A 20,766-nucleotide genomic window follows, 5' to 3' on the forward strand; every position below is an offset into this window, starting at 1 on the left:
AAAAAAAAAAAAAAAAAATGGATGTGTCAATAGGTACATTCAATAGAATATTGTGTGGCAAATAAAAATTATGGTTATAAAAGTTACGTAGCTACGTAGAAAAATACTTCCAGTATGATGTTGCGTGCAATTATAGTGGCTACCATTTATTGAGTACCTACTATGTGCCAGAAAACAGCTGGACCCCTTTCATGGAGCTCTCATTTTAACACCTATAAGCGGATATAACAACAGATTTTAAAACCAAGACTCAGATTATATACTTGCTTAAAGTCACTGGGCCATAAAGTAGATAAGGTAGAATTTGATGTAGGTTTTTCTCTCCCCAAAGCCGATGTGCCAGAAGGAGGTGTACTTAATGATTAAGCTATGTGAAAAGGGGTTGGGGGATGTGAAAAAAGGATGAGAAGAAAATACCCAAAATGGTAATAGTTACTGGGTTAAGGGGGTAGGATTATAGATGTTTTGTTTTGATCTTTTCTATTTTTCCAAACTTATTACAACTACTTCTGTATTTTAAAAGAAAAAGTACTAGAACCTTTAGAACCTCAGTGCTTAAATTCCATGACATACTATAAACATGAGCTATTTTATTCGTATTGAGAGGTAGTTGGTATTGCAGTACAAACAGTAGAGAGTTGGCATAATGTGAAAAGCACCTACGCACTAACTGAAATTTTATTCTTGCTCATCTTACCTTTTCACTTTAAAAATACTTACTGAAACAATAGTAATTTTTAAAAATATTTATTCGCACAAAACATGGAAGCAAGAAAAAAACTTATTCGTAGTCCTATGACTCTAAGAGAGGAAGTGTTTTAATAAACTGTCAAATTATTTCTAGAAGCATTTTTGTCACTTTCCACTTTCACCGGTGTGGATAAATATCTCGGCATTCAGACCTTTCCCTAGAACCTGGAACTAGGTTACAGGCCTATTGCCTGAATCATTGTGTAAATTTGTTTCAGGGATGAATATAAAAATTTAAATTATGTCCTTTAGTATTCATGGGTAAAATCCATTTAAAAAGTGTCTTGTGCCTTTAGAAAGGCACTCTATTGAGAGAGGCATTCCAGAACTACGTTACTGCTGCTTATAAACTTGGATTAGACTGAAAGATTGAGTGCTCACATTTGGAAGTCAACAGACATTTTCTAAGTCGATGGTAAAAACATCCAAATAAAATACATGGATCCCGATTGGATGATAGTTCAAAAAATAGATATAATACTTTATCCAACTCTGGGAGCAGTTAAAATGATTGAATATGGACTGAATATTAGATGTTACTGGATTATTCATTTTCTTAGTTATAATAATAGTTTGTGGTTTTATAGGAAAATGGCCTTACTCTTAGGAGATGCATACTGAAATATTTAGGGGTGAAGAATCACAGTGTTCACATCTTACCTTCAAGTAGTTCAGCAAACCCACATACATAGAGATAAAGCAAACGTGAGAAAATGTTATTAGTTGTTGAATATAGGTGTTCATTATAACTATTTCAACTTTTCTGTATATCAAATATTCTTAATAAAGTTTGAAGGAAAGATAAACTTTTTAGATCTTCAGTCTAATGCTCTCCCAACTGAGCTATTTCAGCTAAGGCAGATAAACTTTTTAAAAAGCATGTTAAATGTATTGTTTATTCTGGTTTCTGTAGAATTCTGGTTTTCTTGAGCGTACTGGAGTGATCAGTATGGTGAGGATGGGAAGAAAGTTCTAGCAGTTAATTGTAGAATGAGAGGAATAAGCGTTAGGAATAGCCAAAAAAAAAGAAACAATGTTTATGCTGGGTGCTATGGCTCACACCTGTAATCCTAGCACTTTGGGAGGCCGAGAAGGGAGGACTGCTTCAGGTCAGGAGTTGGCGACCAGCCAGAGCAATATAGCAGGATTCTCCTCTCTACAAAAAATAGAAAAATTAGCTAAGCATTGTGCTGGTGCAGACCTGCAGTCCCAGCTACTGAGGAGGCTGAGGCAGGAGGATCACTTGAGCCCATGAGTTTGAGGTTGCAGTGAGTTATGATCAGGTCACAGTACTCTAGCCTGAACAAGAGTAAGACTTTGTCTCAAAAAAAAGAGAGGCGGAAGAATGTTTAACAACAGTAGATGGTTGGACAGTTGTTCTTTCTAGGCCAAGAAATCGCGCGGGGAAAGAAATGCCAATTTCTAATTTTTCTCTTTTTTAAACCAGCACAACAGATTTGTCCTGGACTGTAAAGACAAAGAGCCTGATGTGCTGTTTGTGGGAGACTCCATGGTGCAGTTAATGCAGCAGTATGAGGTAAAGGTGGAAGGGGCGAGGGTTGGTCTTGGCTACTACTGTATATCCATTAATGACTAACACACTTTTGTTCTCAGTTGAACTAGTAAACTTATTCCTGACTCTTAGAGAAGCTGCAGTTCAGAGTGTAAGAGAAATCAGTTCTACTTTATGGTATTCTTTGTGCCACCAAGCATGATGAGACAAAAAAAAATTAAAATTGTTTGTAACTAAACTCCCTTTTTTGCTGTGGCTTCCAGGAATCTTGATATTGTTTTTGTTTATATTTTTCCTAGTCTGATTTTCAGTTATTTGTATTTTACTATTTCCTTATTTGTATTTGCTCACTTATATTTATCCTTGTCATGATTCTCACATATTATTTGTATTTTGCCATTTTCTTGTTTTGTAAAATATATATACATATATTTTCTTTCTTTCACAGCCCTCATGCAGGACTATTTTATACATTTTTGTAGTGAGCCACTCCAGATCTTTTTTTAGGATTAGGCATTCTTCCAAGGGAAATTTTTTGAAAAGAGATAGCTTTATTTCTTTTTGGCTCCAGCGCTCTACATTTCTTCATCTCTTGTTTCTACTTCACTCTATTCCTTTAAATAGTTGAATAAATGGAAATGAGAGTTTATTGGGTTGTCAGCTTAATTATAAATGTTGATACCTCTTAAGGGGCATCAGATTGAGTTGTGACTCAGTTCTTGAACTGAGACCTAATACTGCATTAAGAACTGAGTTACACAGTGGCATCTTCAAAGCTTTTTAAACAGTGAGTGATACACCATTTGCAATGTTATGTTTGAATACAGAAAATGGAGATTATTTCATATGCCTCACAACACATTGCAATTGAAAGTTCCTGCCTCCCCGCTAGTTTTAGCTTAACTAAATCACGTTTTTCTCTATTTAGATATGGCGAGAACTTTTTTCCCCACTGCATGCACTGAATTTTGGAATTGGAGGAGATACGACAAGACATGTTTTATGGAGACTAAAGAATGGAGAACTGGAGAATATTAAACCTAAGGTGAAATGAAATTTATTTTTAAAAGAATGTCATTAATATTGATTCTTTTTCAAATAGTTAAATTGTCTGAAACTGGTAGTGAAAAAACATTGCTTCTTTAAACACTATTTCACTATTGCTCTTTGCTTTATGCCTCTTTAAGGTAAGCGATGTTGTTTAATAATATACCAAAATATATATTTAATTAAGAAACCAGTGTATTATTTGCCTGGGTTGTATTTGTAATTGTTATAATTATCTTCAGTTATAGGAAGAGATTTGATGCTAATGAGGTATGCTGTTCTGTGGAATGCATGGACTTGGGGCAGTGTGAGGGGGAAACTGCTCAGAGGTGGGCCATGGGAGGAGGATCGTGAATTCACTTCAGGAAGTAATTTTGGATCTGTTTGACGATATAAACAATTTGGTAATTAAGGCCTCCAAGTTCTTCTGAAGAAAATTTGAAGCAGATGTGAACAAATGAACATCTCTATTCAGTACCTTATCACATTATAAACATCCTGAGTTGGGACACTGTATATAATTTTTTTCAACTCCTGAAAAAGAAAGAAACAAAGCTGAGCCACTGGAAAAGTTGCTTTCATTGAAAGTATTTTATTCTTTGCCTTTCCAAAAACTTTATTCACTTGCCTTTCTGCCTGCCTTTTGGGCCAGAGTAGAAAGTTACTTTGTTGGGTCACACAATAAGATGTATGTCTCCAAGGGATAGCCACCTTGTAAAATGAATTTTTCAAGGAGGAAAAATTGGTTAAAACTGCATCCAGCCTCCACCTGAACCTCTACCTCTTCTCTTTTCCTTGAGTGCAACTGTGAATTTATATCCATTACACTCCCTTGGATACTTTTATTTATTTATTTATTTTTAATGGAAGGTACTATAAGGAATCTTCATGATATGAGTGGCAAATATTCTTCCCTAGGTTTCTTAGATTTCACTTTAATATGTTTTTCACATGCAAAAGGTTTTATTTTTATGCAGGTGAATTTATTAATCTTTTTTGTATAGTTTCTGGATTTTGAGAGATTACCTTCCAGCTCCACAATGATAGAATTCGCTTGTTTCCTAGTACAGTTTTGCCATTTAAGTATTAAGCCACTTAGAATTTTTCCTGAATAGATGATATGAGGCCTAAATCAGTGTATTAAGATAGCTGCCTGGTTGACGTTATCCAACACCATTTGAGAAGTTCATCTTTCTTTCCTTGGTTTTTGAAATAACGTTTTCGTCTAAATGTTGGACATTTCCTTTATTCTTTCTTACCCTTTTTTTTTTTCCTTTAATTACAGGTCATTGTTGTGTGGGTAGGAACAAACAACCATGAAAATACGGCAGAAGAGGTAGCAGGTGGGATTGAGGCCATTGTACAACTTATCAACACAAGGCAGCCACAAGCCAAAATCATTGTACTGGTATGTAGTCTTTGGTGGGTGGAGACTGAAATCTTTAGGTTAGCTAAGGAGTCTTTTTAGAAATGTGATCACTTATGAATTCAGAGTTGCAGTCCCCAGCCCCTAGGCTATGGACTGGTACTGGTTTGTTGGCCTGTTGGAAACCAGGCCACAGAGTACCAGGTGAGCGAGTAAAGCTTCATATGTATTTACAGCAGCTCCCCATCAGTTGCCATTCCCTCCCCGCCCCCGCTCCCCTGTGGAAAAATTTGTCTTCCGTGAAACCAGTCAGTCCATGGTGCCAAAAACGTTGGGGACCGCTGATACAGAGAATCTTTATTCTGTGGAAGCAGTTTATGATACTTCTGTTGAACTCTTCTCTGACATATCCCACTGTCTTAGTGGTCTCATTATTTCCCATACAAGGTGTGGGACCATCTTTTATCCACTCAGCCTTGTTTAGAAGCGTGGAAATCCTTAGTTACCTCAGGTAGCCTTTTTTTCCCCTTGACTTCCATAGATAATTTTTTAAATTGTACGTGAGATTTGTGTGAATCCTGAGTCTCTTTTTATTAGACTTAGATTTGGATTAGCTTAGATGTGTCTCTTCCACTGTTAATCAGTTAAAGGTGGTATATTTATTAGAATCTCTGAATTTTCTGAAACATCCGAAATTTCATCAGCAAGAAAATGGTACTTTAGGCCGGGCGTGGTGGCACACGCCTGTAATCCTAGCACTCTGGGAGGCCAAGGTGGGAGGATTGCTTGAGCTCGGGAGTTCCAGACCAGCCTGAGGAAGAGTGAGACCCGGTCTCTACTAAAAATGGAAAAATTAGCTGTCCTTGGTGGTGCACGCCTGTAGTCCCAGCTACCTGGGAGGCTGGCTGGAAGGATCACTTGAGTCCAGGAGTTGGAGGTTACAGTGAGCTATCACGATGTCACTGCATTCTACCTGGGGTGACAGAGTAAGACTCTGTCTCCAAAAAAAAAAAGAAAAAAGTGTACTTAATAATCTTACCCTGAACAGAAAAGTGCCACCCTTTTGTAGAAATAAAACATTAAGTCTTAATGGTCTCCGAGATAAACAGTTATTTCAATGTAAAGGTCTAGCTGTAGATATTGTTAGCTTAACTTGAAATACATGGTTTAGCAAAATCTGATCTATATTCAGTTATTTAATGAGATAGTATTATGAGGGTAGTCATTTATTCAACAAATATATAAACATCACTGTGTAGAAGGCACTATCATACATAGGTCTTTAGCATATAAAAATGAATAAGACATATTCCAAGGAGTTCACAGTCTAATGGATGGAGTCAGCAATATAAAGAGAGCATTATTATACTGTTTGCTCTTGGGAGTAAGGGGAGAACAGGATATGTTTTAGACAACAAAAGTTGACATCTGAATTTAGTTTTAAAGAATTCTTTGGTCTCCAGACAAACGGAGAAAAGAAGGAAGGTAAGACATTACAGAGGAGAAAAAAGGAAATGATCAAAGTCACGTTCGTGTATGTGTTTGTTGGGTGAGTGGAGGAGGATGCGTAAATTTGAGGCTGGGATGGTTAGGAGAGAGAGGCCACAACCGGGTCATGTAGGAATTCATGTGCTATGTTAGGGATTTTGGATTTCATCTGAATAGTTGTTGGGGAGCCAGACCTTATTTTTTATTAGCATGGTATTGAATTTACTTGTTAATGTTACTTATTTATATCCTGCCTTATTCTGGAGAGGATTATATTGTGGTTAAGAGTCCAGCTCTGAAGTACAGTGACTAGTACATAGTAGGTGCTTTGGAAATATATTTTGTGTGAATGTTGCTGAATAAATCCTCCATAAATATTCTTTGTTTCAAGCAGACTTTTAAATTTGATATACGGAAGTATTAATTGTAGTGTTATCTACAATACTAAAACATTAGAAATAACCTAAACAGTCAACAGTGTAGGGGAATGATTACACAAGTCAATGAATATAATAGTACTAATCACATTACAATTATAATAAAAGCTGCGTAAAAACAGACTTTATGGTGTATTTAAGTGAAAATTTGAAATATTAATATATTTAAAATTGCTTAAAAGTGTGCAATTGGAAAAAGACTAAAAGGAAACAAAGATAGTTGTTACAGGTTGAAGAGATTAGGAGTGTAGTATTTTTCTGTTTTGTTTCCTTTAACATAATGTTTTAGCAATTGTTAAAAATCAAAGAAAAATCATATAGCATACCCTTGATACTCACATTAAGGAAAATGTTATGCAAATACATAAGCTATTTTTCTCATCCTTGTTTAAAAGTCCTCGTAGGTATGTTGCCCCATTTTTGAGGCTTAGTCGTTCTTTTTGACTTTTACTGCCATAGTATTCTTTGCAAGTCAGAACAATGTGAGTAGTTACTGTTCGCTGGCCATCCTTCCTTCGTATTCATTAACCATACTCTGGTATGTCAGCCTTGAGGACAGCTGTTCTATGTTAAGTATTAGGTGCAAAGACCTATACTTTCAACAGTCATAAAAATTAGGGTTTAGTTTATTTCTAACTAATGTTTCATCTTATGAAATTTTTGAGGAGCTTAACAAAGATTAGGAGATAGACCAGGGTAACAAAGTCATAATTTTTTATAGTTCTCTTTTGGAAGTATACAATCATACAATAAATTAGTAATCAAGTCCCCAACATTCTGCTGAAAAAAATTTAGACATGAACAAGTACTTACTTTGGACATAATTTTTTTTTTTTTAAGTAAAATGCAGAAAATCTATTTTTTGTGAAATAAGACCTCTTACCATACCCTATAAGAAAAACTGGTGGCAAAATTTCCGCCCAAATAAGATCTTGCTGTGTGGCAGTATTAGATGTCAACCAACTAAAAGGTTGAGATGTCTGGCAGTAATTTTATAATGGGATTGATTGTGTGTAAAGTTCACTCTTAGTTTAAGTTGATAAAACCTTACTCTTGGCCAGGTGCGATGGCTCACGCCTATAATCCTAGCGCTCTGGGAGGCTGAGGCAGGAGGATCGCTCAAGGTCAGGAGTTCAAAACCAGCCTGAGCAAGAGCGAGACCCCGTCTCTACTAAAAATAGAAAGAAATTAGCTGGACAACTAAAAATATATAGAAAAAATTAGCCGGGCATGGTGGCACATGCCTGTAGTCCCAGCTACTCGGGAGGCTGAGGCAGGAGGATCGCTTGAGCCCAGGAGTTTGAGGTTGCTGTGAGCTAGGCTGACGCCACGGCACTCTAGCCCGGGCAACAGAGCAAGACTGATTCTAAAAAAAAAAAAAAAATTAGGACACACCCTGTTTTATCCTAGCAGATACGTGGCTCTGATTCATCAAGACAGCATTCAATTCAACTCTCTTTCTCATGGTATATCATGTAGCTGCCATGTGGCATTAATTGATAGATGAATATTTGAGCTAGATTATTTTGCTAGCCAAATGGAGAATGGATTGCAAGGAAGACAACCCTGGAGGTAGGAAAACCAGTCAGAAGATTTTACATTACTTGAGGTGAATGGTTATAAGTTCTCAACCTATAGTATATACGGTCAGGATGAAGAAAAGAAAATGGATTAGAGAAATATTTAGGATACAAAAGCTGAGTAATTTAACAATAAATAGGTAAGATATGTGGGATGAGAGACTCAGGGATGTTGGAATGACCAGTTGTGAAGAGAATGTAGAAAGAGCTTAGTTTGATGAGTTGCTTTTGGACACATTGACAGTGCCTCAGGAACGTTCAAGTTTGGTTCTGTAATTGGAAGTTTAATATGTAATTCTGAAGCTCTAGAAAGAGATCTGGGCTAAAGTGTTTAGAGTGAGAAGTGCAGTGGGCAAAGGACAAGTCCCAGTAATTAAGGGAGAGGAGAAGGAAGAGGAACCCATGAGGAAACTAAGAAGAAATAGCTTTCATTAACACCATATAGTCCAGTGTTTCAGAAATCGAAGGTGTAGAAAGTGCCAAATGGAGCAGGTGTTCCAGGAATACCTGCAATTACCAATAAATAAGAGAAAAACAAATGAATCTTCTCATATCATGTTCTCTGCTCTGTCGCAGGGTTTGCTACCTCGAGGTGAGAAGCCCAACCCTTTGAGGCAAAAGAATGCCAAGGTGAACCAGCTTCTCAAGGTTTCCCTGCCGAAGCTTACCAATGTGCAGCTCCTGGATATAGACGGGGGCTTCGTGCACTCGGACGGTGCCATCTCCTGCCACGACATGTTTGATTTTCTGCATCTCACAGGAGGGGGCTATGCAAAGATCTGTAAACCCCTCCATGAACTGATCATGCAATTGTTGGAAGAAACACCTGAGGAGAAACAAAACACCATTGCCTGACTGGCTCCCATCAGTGTTAATAGCATCCCAGCTTCCTCAGATCAGTATGTCACTGGCACTACAGAATCCTTCTCTTTCTTAAGGCACTTTGCATTGTAGAATGTTCCTGGATGTTCATATCTAGTGTTTGAAGGGGAGGAGGGATTTAAACTGGTCCTGTACAGTTTGTTTGACACAAGAGAAAAATTAGCCAAGGAAGATTGTAGTTTAAATTCATTTGAAACCAGAAGGGGACTTTTTAGTTGTATGTGTGACAAATTTGTTGAATTATCACTGTTTTTCCTAGGATAACATCAAGCCTAAGTACTGAACAATATGAAGATTCTTTTCTTGGCCTTTCTCTCTATGGATTATGTCATATATAATTATCAGAATCACCTACTTGGCTTTAAAACAGATGTTTTTTCTAATTTTTAAGGTTCATAATTTAGCTTTTTGGTTTTATTTTGCTTTCATTTGTGTCCTTAATATTTTCTTAACATTTAGCATCAGATTGAACATGCTTTGTCATTCAAATATGAGAGATGCTATAGTTACAAGTGAATTTGTTCCACTTCTTAATCTTTCCCATGCTAAGCAATGAAAAAACAGGTTTTGCCCCATTCAGGGGACTTTTTGGAAGGTATTATTTTTATGCTGCTGAGTATCATGTCCATAATAGACCCATGCATGCAACCTTTCCTCCTCATCCTCCCCTCTGCCCCCTTTTTTTTGGTCCTCGTTGACATTACAAGCTTTTAACACATTTTTGGCCTAGGAGGTCTGTTGCTGGAAATATAAGTCCCAGCCAGTTATTCTCATTATATTGCCAACATAGAGCTCATTCTTGTGTGGTGTTCTGTGCTATAGAGTCTGTGTAGTGCTATCCACATTCAGAGTTCAGGTTTGTTTTGTTTTTCCCTTAAAATCTGTTACAGTTTCCTGTTTTGGGGGAAAAAAAATCAGAACTCTTTCCCATTCCATAATGTCTGACATTATTTCAAGTTTTATAATGTCTTAAGATGTATATTTTATTTTTTTTATTGGCATAGCTTTTAAATTATATTAATCCCCCCAAAATTTGGCCTTTTCCCATGGGGAAGCAAGTGAAGCTGCTCTTCAGAACAGACATTCTACCTTTATCCCATCATTTTAATAAAAAAAGAACTAGGTTTGTTTAACTCTTAAGTTTTCTCATTAATGTACCTTCACCTGAAAATTTCTTTCAAGAGAACTCTTTATAATCTTAATGTTTGCTTGAGCTACAAGAACTGCCATTTAGAAAAATAATGGGATAATAGATGGTTTATTGTTCAGTATACCTATGGAATGTGTACAAACTGAATCTATAAATAGATATTTTGAACTGGACCAGGTGGGTATTGAAGTAACACCCATCAACATGTGCTCTGCAGTGATTCTGCTTAATGTTCGAGTTCAGTTACTGGGGTGGTATGTTTTATGTTATGTTTGCAAGGCAAATGGCAGTGCTTTTGTGTGTTGGAGGAGGGGTTACTGATTTGTGCTAAGACCCACTTCTGATTGAGAGGGATAGAACTTGGGCTGATTTTTTTTTTCTTGTCAAGCCTCTTTGTAGAAATTTTTTTGTTTTTGTTCTTTGTCAGTTTTTTTTTTTAAAAAAACCTACTTTTTTGAATGTATCATGTCTTTATTAACAACAGAAAATACCCATGGTGTTTACTAAACTTGTTTACTATGTTAAAATTTCCTTTTTATTTTTAGTAGCCCAGGTTCTTGAGTTTTTCAAGACAGATTTTTTCTTAGCTGAAGTATAGTTGTATATAGAAAGGAGAATTAAGCCAGAATTTTGTGTGTGAAAAGACAGTTTCCTATCCAGGTCTTTTTCCCTTTGTCACAGGATGGGAGTATTGTCCAAATAAACCCATTAGGTTACTCCTGCAGCATGCGCTTTTAGCTTCTCTCTTAACTGAGGATCAAATATCCCTTCGTGAGCTGGCCTTCAGCTCCTTTGCTTATGTGTAGAAACCTCAGATGTTACTACATTTTGTATCTACCAGAGCTATTCAAGCAATAGTTATTTGAACCACTAGCCTTTTAAATAAAATTCTGCCCCATTACTAATGTACAGATACTGAGTTCGCTTTCATTTCTTGCCATGTTTCTTTGTACTGCTTTAGGCAAAAAGTGTTAATCTGTTTTTCTTTGATTGACATCCCAGTTTGCTTCAGTGACTGAACTTACTGATTAGTCTTTGTACTTTTTTTTATCTGTAAATTTAATGCACTGTCCAAGTGAAATGTCCTAGTTGTCATTGTGATTAAGGGGCCAACTTTCCAGGCAGCTAGCAGAGATATTATTCTGTTCCTCTCACAGCAAATTTTAATTCCTTTGCCCACACATTCCTGCTGCACTAGATGGCAGCCAGTGATAATGATGTCTGTGGCCATGTCTTGAATGTGGCAGGTTGAAGATGTACTGCCAAGGGTGATCCCAGGGCAGGTTGTTTTGCTGTCCACATATTCTAGATTGCCATTGGCAGTCCTTTGGCTACCACCTTGGGTCTTAGGACTATTGAGGGCATCTACCTAAACCCGAAATCTTTTGTCAGAAACCTTAACCTGACACAACAAGTCTTGAGTAGCTCATGCCCTGCTCTGAAGAATTCTATCTCATTGTTAAAAAAAATTCCAGCTTTTTTTATTTTTTTTAACCTAGTCACTGTTTACAGTTGTATGCTAAAGCCTGAAATATTGTCTGTGCTGTGGTGTATGAGCATTGCCAATTTTATATTTATTGCAGTGAAGAAGAAACTAAAAATATATGAAAATGAGGAGCATACCCAAGCTCCTAAATCTGTGTGGGTGCATGTGGGAGAAGTGAGTTGGGGCCTCTTGAAGGGAGGCATTTTGGAGAGGGGTCCCCCAGGCTTCTTCTCGGTGTTCCTGCTTGGGGATCACTGCTGCTAGCTGACTGGACCTCCCCAACGAAAGTTTGTGATTCTGCTTTGGCAAAGTTTCATTGACTAGTAGAACTCATTCTGTTTTAGTGTATATTTCAATATAAATGTAAACATTTCGCTCAAACTTGCTGACGTCTGTCTTCTTTTATCATAGTTTGGATTCCAATGGAAAAAAGAAGGGATGGGTTTTTTCTGCCTTATCATAAGGAAATTGGATATAGGTCATCCTGCTTTTTTTTCCTGTGGATCTGAGTGTACCAAGCTGACTTACCATTTATCTTCTTAGGTAGGGTGGGGTGAGTAGATAACAAGGAATCCTAAGTAGTAGATAAATGGAAAAATTGTTAAATGAATGTTGCAGATTGGTCAATAGTATCCGGCAGTTAAAAAGAACTCTTAAACCATAGACTCACCTTTTGACCCTCTTTTCTAATTTCAATCTTTAGAATGTATTCACATAAAATGTACCAATTTCTGCTGTTTCTCCATTTCTCACACTAACAATCACCCATCTCTTTCCACTATTGCCCCCAGCTTCAACTTAAGTGCTTCAAACAAATATTGCTGTCTCTGTATTTCTGTGCCATCTAGATGTAAAAGCCTCAGGGTAATATTTGCCATCTGTTAATCCCCATTTTACTGTTGGCTGAGAGGCCCAGGGACTGGGTTTTGGATCTTGTCTGGGATCAGAGTCCTTGCCACTACTTATTCAACCTGGGGTATCTTTTTGGCTCTAGATTTTGATGTATTGAGTTTATGATAGATACCTCCCTAGTTTACTTTCAGTTGAAAGTCCTGGGAATGAAGTGACAGCCTTCCCACCTGGACCAAGGCAATAGCTTCATTTGGTCTTTCTGCAGCCAGTAGATTCTTCTTCAATTCTGTCCTCTACATCACCACAAGAATTATTAGATTATTTGAAGTTCATGAGCCATCTTGCCTCCTACCTGAAAACCAGTAGAATTAAAATGTGTTGTTCATGGAGCACACATTTTTGGTAGTATACCTGAAGGGGTTCAAAGACTGGCTGGCTTCTATTTTAATATAATAAGTTCAGATTGACAGGAAAGTGTTATTTGGGTAAATGAATTTAAAATCTAAAGGAAACGTGACGGTCTAAGTATATAGTCAAAATATATGGCAGAAGAATAACTGTAAAATAGGCGGGAGTTGTCAACTTGTACGTGGATGGGGGGACCACAGTTGCAGATGAAAATGTTGAAGGAGGATTCATATCAGATATTCAGAAAGCACAACTGCCTCCCTTGAAGTCCACTCTTATGCATAAGGCTGGAACAGTTTCACAGATGGTTCAGTCTGCACGTATGTTGCGGACTACCTCATCTGAACTGGGTGAGTATCATCAGTCTCAATATGTTACTGTGTGTCACTGCAGACAGAATACAGGACATGAACCTCGAGCATGGACTCATATATCACCCTCACCTCTCCAGGCTGAAACATCCTCCTCCGAGTACTGTCCTCTTTAGAGCTATGAGACACTAGAATAAGGGTCAATTACTCAACTGGTCCATCAGGACCTATGCTGATGACTAACGCCATCAGTCACCAGGCCAGTAGTAATCACAGCTAATTGATATGCCAGTATAATGTTCCTTGACAGCTGAAAGTTCCTGTGGTTTTTCTATCATTCACTTTATCAGTCCACTACAGTGATACTGCTGGATTAAAATGGTTTACTCCTATAGGGGAAAAAATTTGGAGATAGTGAACTGAGGTATTTTAGTTTCTCCTGTTGCCCTTCCCCCTATATCATCACACCAAGTTCCTCCCTACCCACACCCCTAGAGGCCTTCCCTTTTTCGGCTGCTTGCTGGTTTCCCTGAGGTCACACAGCAGCAGTGGAAGCAGCCTGGGTCCTGAGCTTTTGCTGGACTGGACCCAAATTACCCCATGTAAACCTCTTCAATGGCCTAGGACAAGTGGAAGGCAGAGTGATGTGGAAGAAGGAGCAAGCTTCCTCACCAGCACCTGTACTTGGGGAAAACCGGACAAACCAAGAGAATCCATCCCCTGCTTTTCTCCAGCCATGACGGGTAAAATCTTAACCCAACTAAATGTTTTTACATAGTCAGAAAGCAAGGATCTTACGTGTTTTGCTAAACATATAGTCGTTCTTTAACTGTGGCCTGATTGTATGCTATGCCTCTTGCCTTTTGCTTATTTGCTGGTTCATTCTAGCTTGATTCACTTACATATAAAATAAAAACAATTTACACACTGATCAAGCTCTGTCAGCACACTCGTAAAAAATTCATAACACATCAGTGTATTGCAGCAGGCTTGTTGGTATCCACTGACTTAAAAGTTCAAGTCCAAGCTATTAAATGTAACATCCAACACTCTTCATGACCCGGCCCCTCTTTAATTCCCGTCCTCCTACCTTTTACTTTGAACTTTTATGCCAGTAGCATTGAACTTGAGCCCATGCCTTTGCCCCTCGTTGGGACTGCCTGTCTGGAATGTGCTCCTGCCCGTCTTTGCTGAACTGTCTCCCACTCATCTTTTAAGAACTCAAGGACACCTGGAGTGTTTTCTGACTTCCCCTATTTCCAGCACTGGTCTGTGTTAGATCTCACCTCCAAATTCCCATCATACCCTGCATATACATATCACTGTGTATTAGATGCTTATCTATTTGTCTACACTACTAGATTATGAATTCCTTGAGAATGTATTTTAAGTAGCTGTGTGTTCCCAGCACCTAGTTTAGTGATGAGTACAAACTAAGCATAGAATAAATGAGTGAATAAATGAACAAGGGAATGAATGGGAAATTGAGACAAGGGTCTCGGTGTTGCCCGGGCTAAAGTGCAGTGGCGTGACCACAGCTCACAGTAAACATGAACTCCTGGGCTCAAGCAATCCTTCCCACCTCAGACTCCCCAGTAGCTGGGACTAGAGGTGCATGCCACTGTGCTCCAACTAATTAAAAAAAAATTTTTTGTGGAGTCAGGATCTTACTATGTTGCCCAGGCTGGTCTCAAACTGCTGGTCTCAAGTGATCCTCTTGCCTCAGCCTCCCAAAGTATTAACATTACAGCCATGAGCTATCCCACCTGACGCCATGCTGCTGCTTATGAGAAAATTTGAGTGGCTTTAAAAAAACAAAGAGAAACAACAAATGTTATTCCTGCTAGTGATAAATAAAGGCAAAACTGAAACAAAATTCGGATACTGCTGTTAGTGACAAAGGGCAAAAGTGAAACAAACTTCACTGAAGAATACCAAAAACATTCTTAAACTCCTAAGACTTGAAAAAAAGAATACCCAAACCAGCAAGATGCTGCACTATGTACTTAATATGAAAGTTTCTGAGACATTTTCTGGAATTATTGGGTTAAAACTAGATAGAATTAATGATAATTTTTATAGGAAAAGTGAAGGTAGGAGAAAAAGCTATACTGGTTCAGAGGAACAAAGGTATTATGAATTGAGAAAATTACCATTGTGAGGGCTCTGAGGACCAATGATACGGGAGCGAGCTAGTGGGTAAAGAGAGGAGACCCTTTCTATTATTGAGAGCAACTTGGAATAAGGACTAGGTGGCTGCACCAGATCTTTAATTTTTTTTATTTTTTTTTTATTTTTTAGAGCTAAGGTCTCACTCAGTTGCCCAGGTTGAAGTGCAGTAGCCTGATCATAGCTCCCTGTAACCTTGAACTCCTGGGCTCAACGGATCCTTGTGTCTCAGACTCCCGAGTAGCTGGACCTACAGGCACACACCACCATGGCCAGCTAATTTTTTTTATTTTTGTACAGACAGGGTCTCACTATGTTACCCCAGTTGGTCTTGAACTCTTCTCCTCAAGAGATCCTACCACCTCGGCCTCCCAATGTATTAGGATTCCAGGCGTGAGCCACTGTGCCCGGCCCACATGATCTTTAGATACAGTCAGAGATGGGTAAAGCTGCTTTAGTTGCTTGCATCTTCTGATTTCTTAGCCAGAAACCCAAGCTTTCTTGAAATAGGAGGATAGCTGGCTCATCTTTATCAGCGATCTTTGGAGGCACAGATTTGAGTTGATCAAATGTTTATCTGCTTGTTTTCTGCAACCTGATGACCAGCCTTGTTTCCTGGAAAGCTCTGATGCTGGTTCCATCACATGGCCAGAGGGAACCAGACGCAGGGCCTGAATGTTTGTGTTGCGGATGTTTCCCAGTGTGAGTGGTGAAAGCCCAGTTTTAGGAAATGGAAAGTGACTGATCTACCTCTGGCAGAAAGTCCTGCGCATTTGGTCAAAGCTGCTCTCCCTTGTTTCCCTTTCTATTCTTCAGATAATAGTTTAGGATGATGAATACAGCCAGGCCTAGCTCCCCTCTATTTAGGAGGACAACGGAGGTGAAGAGTGGGGCTCAGGAAGTTTAAGTAATACGCCTAAGTCACACAGTGCAGGGATTTAACTAGAACTTTCTGACATCAAAGTCCTTGTTTTTTCCATAATAGTGTGAAGCTGTGTGACTGGTTTCAGTCCTCATCCCCAGAATGGCAGGTTAAATCTCATGTCTTTCATTCCTAATATGATGTGCATCAGCTTTTCACAGTCCTTAAAGGAGAGATAGCCAGACACAGGGAAGCCCTGGGAAAGAACAGGACTTGCACGATGGTGAGAAGTGCTGAACTCTTGCTGCTGTGGCTGTCTATGTCCAGGACAATTCTTTCTGAGCTCCAGATGGACACACTGAGCCCTGTTTATGGTCACGGTGAAAACAGGGAACTTCAAGTCCGTTTCCTTCAGAGGGGTTGGTTTTGCAACCTTTTTGTCTGGGTTAAAGTTATACCATTACTTGATTCTAAAGTCTGTTTTGATCCTGCCACCCACCCACAGGCATAGTCAGGCCCTACCTCCAGGTTCCTAAATTACTTGATTGGATTCGGCTACTCTATTTACCGTGCTTCTTACAGAATCCAGCTCCTAGTGCGGTCATCAGGTCATTCTAACAATACCCCTGCGCCAGCTGAAGCTTCCTCCCTGTTCTCTTGCCCCAAACTTCACAAATCCCCTGTGACTTAAAATGGAGCTGGACCCACGGGTCCAGCAACCTTGTCAGTTGCTTGGTGAATGGTCCCATTTCTTTGGTCCATTCAGCATTCAGGCTCAGGAAGGATGACCCACAGGGAAATAGAAGTCATCTGAGCCTTATGACCCCACCCGACCCTTGCAGGGCTAGGGTTGGGATTGAGCTTTTTTTATGTTATGGAAGAGAATGCAGTAGCTAGACCTGCGCAGAAGGCCAAGAGCACTTCCCTGAGGCCTTGACTTCTCCCCTTTGCACTGACAAGTCTGGCTTTGAGACCCAGGGGTGTTTTATGCTGACTACTGCTGCCAACAAAAAGGCATTCTGTCTCTCTGGGCCGCCAGACTTCAGAAAGGGCCTATTCATAACTGGGTTGTGCTATTTCCTCCCTGGGGGGTGGGGGGGAGTAAGAAAAGTTCTGCAGACGTGGAACAGCAAGAAAATCTGAGGCTGCTGCCCTCCCACTCTGTCTGAACATCCAGGATGCTGAGGATTCAAAGATTAAGACCCTGAGACCTTGCAAAAGGGAAGGATTCCCTCGGGGTTTGCTTGAATAGATTTCTCCCAAGATATTGCCAAGAGAAAGGGGGAAAACAGGAATATTGATAATCCACAGGAATATAGATAATCACATTGTTTGGCCCAGTACAGTGGCTCTCAAACTTTATTGTGCATAGAGCTCCTGGAGCGTTCCACCTCCAGAGACTGTAATTCAGTAAGTGCGAAGTAGGGTCCTGGATGTGCATTTTAAACAGGTCTAGGGTCACATTTTGACCCAAAGTTTAAGAGGCCAACTTGGAGGTATAGTGCAGAAGCCTGCAGTCCCAGTTACTTGGGAGGCTGAGGTGGGAGGATCACTGGAGCCCAGGAGTTCCAGGCCAGCCTGGGGGCATACACACACACACACACACACACACACACACACACACACACACAAAGGCAATTTGGAATGCTTCTCCCGCTGCCAGCCCCCAGCCTGGTTTATTCAAGATAGCCACAGCAGAGACTCTATGGTCCTCAAGTTGTGGTTTTAGGCTGGGTGGTGGCTCAGGTTTATAATCCTAGCACTCTGGGAGGCTGAGGCAGGAGGATCCCCCCCTTTTTTTTTTGGAGACAGAGTCTTGCTGTTGCTAAGTAGAGTGCCATGGCATAAGCCTAGCTCACAGACACCTCGAACTCCTGGGCTCAAGCGATCCTTCTGCCTCAGCCTCCTGAGTAACTGGGACTACAGGCATGAGCCACCATGCCTGGCTAATTTTTTTCTATATATTTTTAGTTGTCCAGCTAATTTCTTTCTATTTTTAGTAGATAACAGAGTCTCGCTCTTGCTCAGGCCAGTCTCGAACTCCTGACCTCAAGCTATCCTCCTGCCTTGGCCTCCCAGAGTGCTGGGATTACAGGCGTGAGCCACCATGCCCAGCCAGGAGGATCCCTTGAGCTCAGGAATTTGAGAGTGAGCAAGAGTGAGACCCCATCTCTATTTAAAAAAAAAAAAAAAGTTGTGATTCTCATCCCAGCAAATGATAGACCATTTAAATGACATCAGGCCTGAGAGCTCAGTGCTGGAGTGTTTCTTAGAGTTTAAGATTATTTACTGGCAAGATGAGCAGGGTCACCATGAAAGAGAAAATAAAAGTCCATTTGGCCAGTTGGACTGTGGAAATCCTATATTGATTCTCCAAACTGGGGAGCTGACTGCATGGAGGATTCATTATGAAGATATCTCTTGTTATCATGAAGGTCTTCTGATCATATGTCTGGAAAGAGTACTGGACCAAGGTGTAAACTTGAGTCTGATGAGCTACTAATGAGCTGATTTTTTCTGGGCCTTACTTCATCCATCTGCATAATGAGAGGTTGGCCAAGGAAACCCCTTAGGTTCTCTCTAGCTGACTTTCTAGTGGCTGCAGCTTGCTTCTGGTCTTCATCCTCAAGCATGCTATACTTGGACAGGGGCCAGCTCTAATTCTCCCACTCACCATTTGCCCAATATAACTAGAACAGTACCTGGCACATAGTAACTGCTTATTAAATATTTTTTTTGCAGGAATGAATAAATATTTACAACTAGTCATAAGGTAAAATAGTTCTTATTGAAACAATGCTCCAGGTAGTTAGGCAGGGCTAGGAGGAGCTGAGACTGCTACAGTCCTGCCAGCTGTGAGAACTCTTGACCAGTGACTGGGCTGGGTGGCTTCATCAGGAAATCCGACAACTTCAGAGATGGCCACATTTATTTTCCTTTAAACGTATCTAATTTGTCTTATAAAAGGAATACATGTACATTGTGGAAAATATGTAAATTTTTAAAAATACAAAAAAAAAGCTTTAGGCCAGGCATAGTGGCTCACTCCTATAATCCTAGCACTTTGGGAGGTCGAGGCAGGAGGATTGCTTGAGGCCAGCCTGAGCAAGAGTGAGACCCCATGTCTAAAAAAAAAAAAAAAGAAAGAAAGAAAAATTAGCCAGGTATGGTGGTGCACACCTATAGTCCCATCTACTTGGGAGGCTGAAGCAGGAGAATAGCTTGAGCCCAGGATTTTGAGGCTGCAGTGAGCCATGATGACGCCACTGCAGTCTAGCTAGGGTGACACAGCGAGACCCTGTCTCAAAAAAAGAAGAAAAAATTAATTAATTAAATTAAATAAACCTTAGCTGGGTACAGTGGCACAAATCTGTAGTTCCAGCCACTTTGGATGCTGAGGCAGGAGGATTGATTGAGGCCAGCCTTGGCAACATAGTAAGACACTGTCTCAACAAATAATAATAAAAATAAATGAAGTTTAAAAGCCACCCACAATCCAGTGATTTTTCTATACTTTTGGAATTGGAAGAAAATTATGTATATGTTTTTTATTTTTATTTTTTATTTTTTTATTTTTTTTTGAGACAGAGTCTCACTGTACTGCCTGGGCTAGAGTGCCGTGGCGTCAGCCTAGCTCACAGCAACCTCAAACTCCTGGGCTCAAGCGATCCTCCTGCCTCAGCCTCCCGAGTAGCTGGGACTACAGGCATGCGCCACCATGCCCGGCTAATTTTTTCTATATATTTTTAGTTGTCCGATTAATTTCTTTCTATTTTTAGTAGAGATGGGGTCTCCCTCTTGCTCAGGCTGATTTCGAACTGCTGAGCTCAAACAATCCGCCCGCCTCGGCCTCCCAGAGAGCTAGGATTACAGGCGTGATGTGTATGTTTTTTAAATCACCCGTAATTCATAGATGACCATTGTTAAATTTTTAATGCAATTTTCAACTTTTTTTTATGCATGTCAATATGTATTTGGAATATATACTCTTTATTTAGTGTCATATCCCGAATTCTCTGCTTACATGTCCTTTAAAGTCTTAAGCATCATTTCTGATGGTGTCATGATAGAGTAGTGCATTTAACCACTTCCTCATTAGGGACATTCAAGTTGTTTCCTTCATGCTTTATATTATAAATATCACAGTGATAAGCACAGCTGCCCACAGAGTTTTATCTGTGTTTCTTATTTTCTTAGGCTAGAGTTCCAGGCGTGGAATTATTGGATCAAAGAGAATAAAGCCCTTTAAGCTTCTTGAAACACAGTGCAAAATACTTTGTAGAAAAGTTTTCACCAATTTACACTGAAGGTCGGTAGCTTTCAATGAGCTTTGTAACTGCCTCTGCAGAAGAGGGAAAAAAGCACCGCAAGCTTGGAAGGCGTCCCTGCCGCGGTGTGGCCCCTCCAGTGGGAGGTGAGACGCACGGGGGTTCCTCCTACGGTTCTGCCTCAGTGTCCCCTCCGC

The 20,766-nt window shown here is 39.7% G+C and overlaps 1 protein-coding gene across 2 annotated transcripts in view; it reads left to right on the forward strand.

Moving 5' to 3' along the window:
• PAFAH1B2 (platelet-activating factor acetylhydrolase 1b, catalytic subunit 2 (30kDa)) overlaps nt 1–19,066 on the forward strand; it is a 31,278-nt gene extending 12,212 nt beyond the window's left edge. The window contains exons 3-6 of one of the 2 annotated variants that reach the window (XM_012658348.1): nt 2,198–2,287; nt 3,192–3,308; nt 4,596–4,718; nt 8,758–12,080. In XM_012658348.1, the coding sequence (XP_012513802.1) occupies nt 2,198–2,287; nt 3,192–3,308; nt 4,596–4,718; nt 8,758–9,036 (609 nt within the window). In that variant the 3' untranslated portion in view covers nt 9,037–12,080. Of the gene's footprint in view, nt 1–2,197; nt 2,288–3,191; nt 3,309–4,595; nt 4,719–8,757; nt 12,081–18,582 lie in introns of those variants that run through there. The other variant, XM_012658349.1, reaches the window with a different exon arrangement.
• The last annotated feature ends 1,700 nt before the right edge of the window (nt 19,067–20,766 follow it).

Source organism: Propithecus coquereli, unplaced genomic scaffold (genome assembly GCF_000956105.1).
Source record: "Propithecus coquereli isolate 6110/MARCELLA unplaced genomic scaffold, Pcoq_1.0 Scaffold580, whole genome shotgun sequence".
In the NCBI taxonomy this organism is placed as follows: Eukaryota; Metazoa; Chordata; class Mammalia; order Primates; family Indriidae; genus Propithecus; species Propithecus coquereli.